We start from the raw sequence: 6,000 nt of genomic DNA, 5'->3' as shown, positions 1-6,000 counted from the left end.
ATGTTGGACACAACTCTAGCCCCTGGTTAAGAAAAAACCTAGAGCTGGTACTGGTTTAGTAAGTAGAAGATGAACTGGTGTCCAAAAGATTTAATGCTAAAATTTATAAAAGTGATCCTTTTCATAATTTTCAGACACTGTTTCAATTTTTGTTTTGTAACATTTTAGAGTGGAAAACTTAAAGGAACACCATTTAAACCGTCAGGCACCCAAAGACATCTGAGCTTTAAGATAACCTAAGACCTTAATCATCATGTTGGATTACAGCTTCTTCACAATCATCATTATGAAAGTGATGCACTCAAATGAACATGACTATTCCAATGTCCTGTGTCCCTGAATGTACTTTTTGAATGGAATTTTTTCCTCTCCCCCTGAGTCTATTCTCTTTAACTTGTTCCAGTGCTGCAGGCTGAGGTCAGAGGTCCTCTCACCCTGCTGCTTTTCACCAGTGGCGGATAGGTATACGATCACTACAGTGATGGATGAAGCACGCGGAAGTCTTGTGCAGTGATGAGCATGAAAAGAACAAACGGCTGAATATGCACGGATCTGATTAAGTGAAGTTGATGCTGTGTGACGGGACAGGGAGCAGATTGCGTCTGTTTGCTTATGCTCATCTGTGCACAGGCAGATACAGAGGAGGGAGACTTTCATGTTTTGACACTGGATGCTAAACCAGACGAGACAAATAGGTCTGATTGTGTAACACATAGCACTTCTTTCTAAGAAATATTTCGGACTGGACTCGGAAGAAGTTTTCTGGAAGCTAAATCACATAGTGTCCTTAAGTCTGGCCCCTGGTGTAATACACAAAAGAGTTGAAGATGGTGCCTCTCTGTCTGGAGCATGTGAGATAGATATGAAAGTCCCTCAACGTAGACACTACAAGACACAGTTGGTTGGCTCTTTATCTAGAACCTGACCTTGGCTACTGCTTAGATAGAGAAGGGAATATCTGTGGAATTAGACAGGCAATATTCTCTTGTACATATATAATGTGATATACAATAATACATAGTGGCATATCCAGTAATGCGTAAGGATGGTCTTTGTTATAGCCACAGCTGAGCTAATGGTAGAGGGACCAATATTAAAGTTGACAATGAAGCCAGAGGTCTTTGTTGCATGTCATCCTTCCTTTCACTTCCTGGCTCATCTCAGCTACAATAACTATAAAGACAACAATAAGCCCAAACCATCTCGTCTACAATTGAACAAACTTTTATTCATGGACAGTCATTCCACATTTTAACAAGAAGGTATGCAAACACACATAAACATACATGGAAAGTGGTCTGAATCATTCCTATGTCCAAAAGGCAGGCGGTTACAGCAGAGAAATTAACAGTTAATTACAAAAAGAGTTTTAGTTTATTGCTGTTTACGGCGACATTAACTTCACCCATAACCTGGTTCATTAGATTAATACACTTCAGGGGTGTTGATACTATTTACACACTGTATTTATTTACATGGGCAAAGTCTGAGAGGAGACACAAAGAGCGTAATCTACATTCTCATAGTGCTTGACAGTTGAACAAAACTCCATTGTCAGTACAGGGGTTTGTGGCAGATGAATCGTATGTTCAGTCCGTGAAGGAGGCCGAGTACAGTTATCACATCCAACACCCGTTTTATCATGAGACCTGAGCCAAAAAAAGAAAACAAACAGACCACAAACTAAAGAGAACACAATTCCAACTTAGGCTTTTTAGGAGATAATAGAGAAAGAGTATCAACAACCAGCCTCCCACATCACTGACATCAAGTCGAATTACCACACTCCCGGATGGCTTCAGTTGAGTGTTCAGAGTCATACAAATCAAAGCACGTCCAAATTTGTTGGTTTAGAAAATCACCACCATCCTTTAAAAAGAGTTTCCTGCACATCCTTCCTGTGTGTGCTTGGAAACAGGGCTCTGTGCTCCTGTCAGAACAGTTGTGGTAACGCAGTTACTTGCGTCCCGTAAAATGAAATATACGGGGAGACAAGCCATCAGGACAACACTCAAAAACAGCACAGGCAAGCTTATTAATAAGACACCGTTACAAGAGTTCTTTTACTTTTCATACTTTCTACTTTCTGTACATGATAAAATAGGGCAGTGTCTTCGTTCACACTGACAATCACACACACACACACGCACAGAGTGAACACATCTGAAGAAAATACTATAAGACTCTTTACATAGCCCAGTTGTCAGTTGTGAGGGTAACACTACCCATTCTGTGAGAAACAAAAGTAGAATAAATCTATTTTCACATGCCGCGGTTAGAAAATATTACAGTGAACCACTTTAAAGCCGTCACTGTGGATGTTAGCATCAAAGAAAAACCAGTGGAACTTAAGGTGTTGATGTGTATCGTCTCTCTGAATCATAGCAGGAGAGCACAGTGGTCCGAAGTCCAAGCTGTTTTCAAACCTTTTATGTCGCAAGAGTTGTAATGTCTCACCCACAGAGTTTCCAGTGTGATTTGAACAGAGACAGTGTTTAATGTATGATTGTAAATGTGTGTAACTGCAGATTCGGATCCAGCACTCTGGGCGGTTTACAGCAGCTACACCACCCCTTCGATGAAACTGGTTTCCAGGTGAACGATGAGCATCCGCAGGAAGGACATCTCCTTGCGCGTATTCTCGAAAATGATCCGCGGGTCGTCGGATTGGCACCGGAGACAGTTGGGCGCCATCACCATGGCCAGGTTGTTCACGTCCATCTTGGTGATGGCCACATTGGATGGCTGAGCGAATACCTGGAGATAATCAGGATGTAAGGAGAGAGGGCAGCCAATGAGCACAGACTGACCTTTGACCTGCAGTGAGTCATATTCAATTATTAATATTTTGTAATCAGGGTTTACATTTCTTTCAGTGGTTATATTTTTGTAATTATTTTTGTTTGTTTATTTCGTGGCTGCATACGATTTAATTGAAATGAGTCAAGTCTCTGGGACATCAGTTAAATTATGTTTAACTTAAGAAAACACATAGGATAAGATAAATCAAGTGCAAACACCCTGTCCAGTTTAATCCTAAATGTGTTAGTTGATCAGGGACTCTGGTCAGGGTAGATTAATGTAAGAGTTGTGTCTGCGTGGACTGTACATCTGCAGCAACATGGTGGTTACCTGCAGGAAGTGGATGAAGTAGCACAGCACCAGCCTGTTGAGCTCAGGAAGAGCCTGCACCACGGCGATGGCCGCCACCGGGTCGTCACAGTTACTGACGCACTGCGTGTAGAAGTTCATGGGGATGAGCGGCTCCTCCAGCTCCCGATACCACAGCTTCATTAGAGAGGCTGAACAAAGTGCACAGTATTTAATATGTATGTTCAAACTGCAAACACACAAAAAAACCTTCACCTCATAAAAAACAGATCCCTGCCTCACCAGGTACATTGGGGTCAGAGAGATTCTCTGGGATCCTCCACTGGTCCACTTGGAGCTTCAGTGCGTTCACTTCATCAATGTCTCCAGGCACTCTGAGGGTAAGACACAGGTCAGTTACACTCAGCGGCCACAAGATGGAGCTCTAATCCTACCATTACACCATCTCCATGCCCTGTGGCAAATCCATTACACGTGCACACCCAATTGGTATCAAATGTGGCTCAGTGGCTGAAAGTATTGTGTTCTTTGTTTGCAGTGGCTCTTCGGAGCAAAACAAAACCAGAAGGACATAAAGTGACCAAACAACACACTGTTAAGGAAAGTCCCAGAGTAGAACCAGTGTTGGATGTCACATAGAGATCAGTATGTAGAAAGTTTGACGACAAGGAACAGTTTCTGAAACAAGTCGAGCTGGTAGAGAATTCAATTTGCTGGGGAGAGCCTTACACAAACACAGTTTGCTCCAACATGCTTGTAAGCTTAAGCAGTAAAGTAAACACATATTATGAAGTATCAAATTAAACAGCGCTGGTCTCAGAAGCAAAGCAGGCTGTGTTTGTACACAGCCTGCTTTGAAATTAGGGGGTGTATGAGACCACACACACGTGTTTATATACATTGTACATACTATGCAGCACACACATACACACTCAGTTCATAAAATCCCTCTGTAATCTCTCCCCCTTCTCTCACACTGCTCACTGGTATTCTGGCTGGGTTGGGTCTGTCTTACCTGAAGATGCCCTCTGTCTGAGCCCCGCCCAGAGCCAGGACGTACTGGGAAAGCTGAATCTGCACCCAGGGCAGCTTCCTGTCTGGGAAGAGCTCGCTCTGCCTCTCCATCACCTCCTCCAGAGAACTGCCGAACAGGGAGGGGGTGATGATGGCGCGCCTGCTGTGGTCGATTTCCTCCAGTGTGGGCTTACGAAGACCCTGGAGGGGGGAGAGGTACGGAAAGGGGCAGGTTTACTACCTGGGTACGTCAGGGTCAATGATACCAATTACTGTTGCGTCTGCAGCTGCAGTGGGTCTGTGTTTATGTTTTGCCTGTGACTGTGTCAGTAGACCTGTAATTATGACTCTCTATGACAGTATCTACGATGACTCAGATGTGAATGAACTTTCTCAGCGATACGTCCTGTGTTTATGATGTGTAATCTTCTTTAGATAACATAAAAATGCAACATCTAAAGCTCAAATATTTTATTTTTCTTCCAGTTTACCTTTTTACCACCAGTGATGGCCACTTTCTGTAGTTTCCGATAGCAGAACTTGGCGTATGTGCTGACAGGCAGGCCTGCAGGGCAGAAGAAGAGAAGTGGAACAATGAGACTCAAGTTCACAAGAAACAAGATACATACCGGTGTAAGGATCTTTAGGAAAACCCTTAAGCATCAGGCATTACTAAACACACAAAATAATAAATTATTTAAATTCTTTCCCGCAAACAAGGCAGGCAGTGAGTTTTTTTCCCACAGATGTCAGATAGAGTATGAAGGACAGGCAGACATGTCGACGGTGTGATTCTTGCATATGGGGATTAGAGCAGGCACGACTAAACTGTCAGGGCGAGGGAAGATTTACTGCTGTTGAACAAAAGCCTTAGAGGCAGGATCCGGACTACACATCCAACGCTCAGGTGATTCATCAGTGTACACAGACATAAAGGTCTCCAGAGAAAATGAGAAACACAGCGGCTCCCTGTCTGCTCCCGGCCCTAGGTAGCTACTGTGGAGCCAAGATCTATTTCAGAAGTGAACTGCACTAAAGGAGGCCGGATGTACTTCAGGCTCAAGTAGTAGAAGAACCTGATCTGTCCAGGAAAGAACTTCTCTGCACTCCTTCTCCTCAAACTAAAAGCAGACAGAAAACCTTGACTGTAAGGTCATTGTGTGTGCTCATAAAAAATCTGACACATCTTTTACTTCTGGTTCATACTAAAACACGAAGCTCTCACAAGGTCTTTGCCTGCTCCTAGCAGTTCCACTGTATGAGGCATCCGAACCAGGACCAGATGGACAAACTATGACAGGATTTCAAGATGTTACAAACACTTTAAAGCATATTCTCTACACTCAAAGGCCCAAGATTTATAGCAAACAGGTGACTCCACGAATGCACGCTCACAACCTCTGCTAAACTGACCAAGTTTGACTATAATTATATCTAATTAGAGAGATCATGCCAATAATTCACTCTTGATCTTGGCATAGACACGAGAATTCTTTCCCAGGGCTCCAACTTAGTTCGAGAACACGGAGTGCAGAGCCCGTCGCTGCAGTGTGAGAAGGGGTTTGATCACTACTGGTGGTGTACATTTAAGTTTGATGTCATGAAAACAACTAGGCAACCAAAGCCCAAGAGAAATACAAGCTCATTATAAGCTTCAATGTACTGTACCAGGCATGACACCTGTCTGCTCATCGGCTCAGCTCAACTGAACAACAAAAACACGACACCGTTAAAGGATGGTGACGAGTCAACTTCCTTCACATCTTTGTCATTTTTTACCCCTGGTCCATTTGTCTGTAAGATTATAAAAACTAGATCACTGCAGGTACAACACTTGGTGGAATGATGCGTTCTGGGTCAGGGGAGATCCAGATC

General features: G+C 43.3%; 1 protein-coding gene across 2 annotated transcripts in view; it reads right to left on the bottom strand.

The window, feature by feature from the left end:
- Positions 1-1,208: 1,208 nt before the first annotated feature.
- arhgap46a (Rho GTPase activating protein 46a) overlaps positions 1,209-6,000 on the bottom strand; it is a 31,086-nt gene continuing 26,294 nt past the window's right edge. For both annotated transcript variants that reach the window (XM_061069058.1, XM_061069059.1), the window contains exons 6-10: positions 4,617-4,690; positions 4,127-4,326; positions 3,394-3,485; positions 3,133-3,302; positions 1,209-2,757 (exon numbers count right to left, since the gene is read on the bottom strand). In XM_061069058.1, the coding sequence (XP_060925041.1) occupies positions 2,563-2,757; positions 3,133-3,302; positions 3,394-3,485; positions 4,127-4,326; positions 4,617-4,690 (731 nt within the window). In that variant the 3' untranslated portion in view covers positions 1,209-2,562. The remainder of the gene's footprint in view (positions 2,758-3,132; positions 3,303-3,393; positions 3,486-4,126; positions 4,327-4,616; positions 4,691-6,000) is intronic.

This window comes from Limanda limanda, chromosome 4 (assembly GCF_963576545.1).
Source record: "Limanda limanda chromosome 4, fLimLim1.1, whole genome shotgun sequence".
NCBI lineage: Eukaryota > Metazoa > Chordata > Actinopteri > Pleuronectiformes > Pleuronectidae > Limanda > Limanda limanda.
This window is presented reverse-complemented; position numbering and strand designations above follow the sequence as displayed.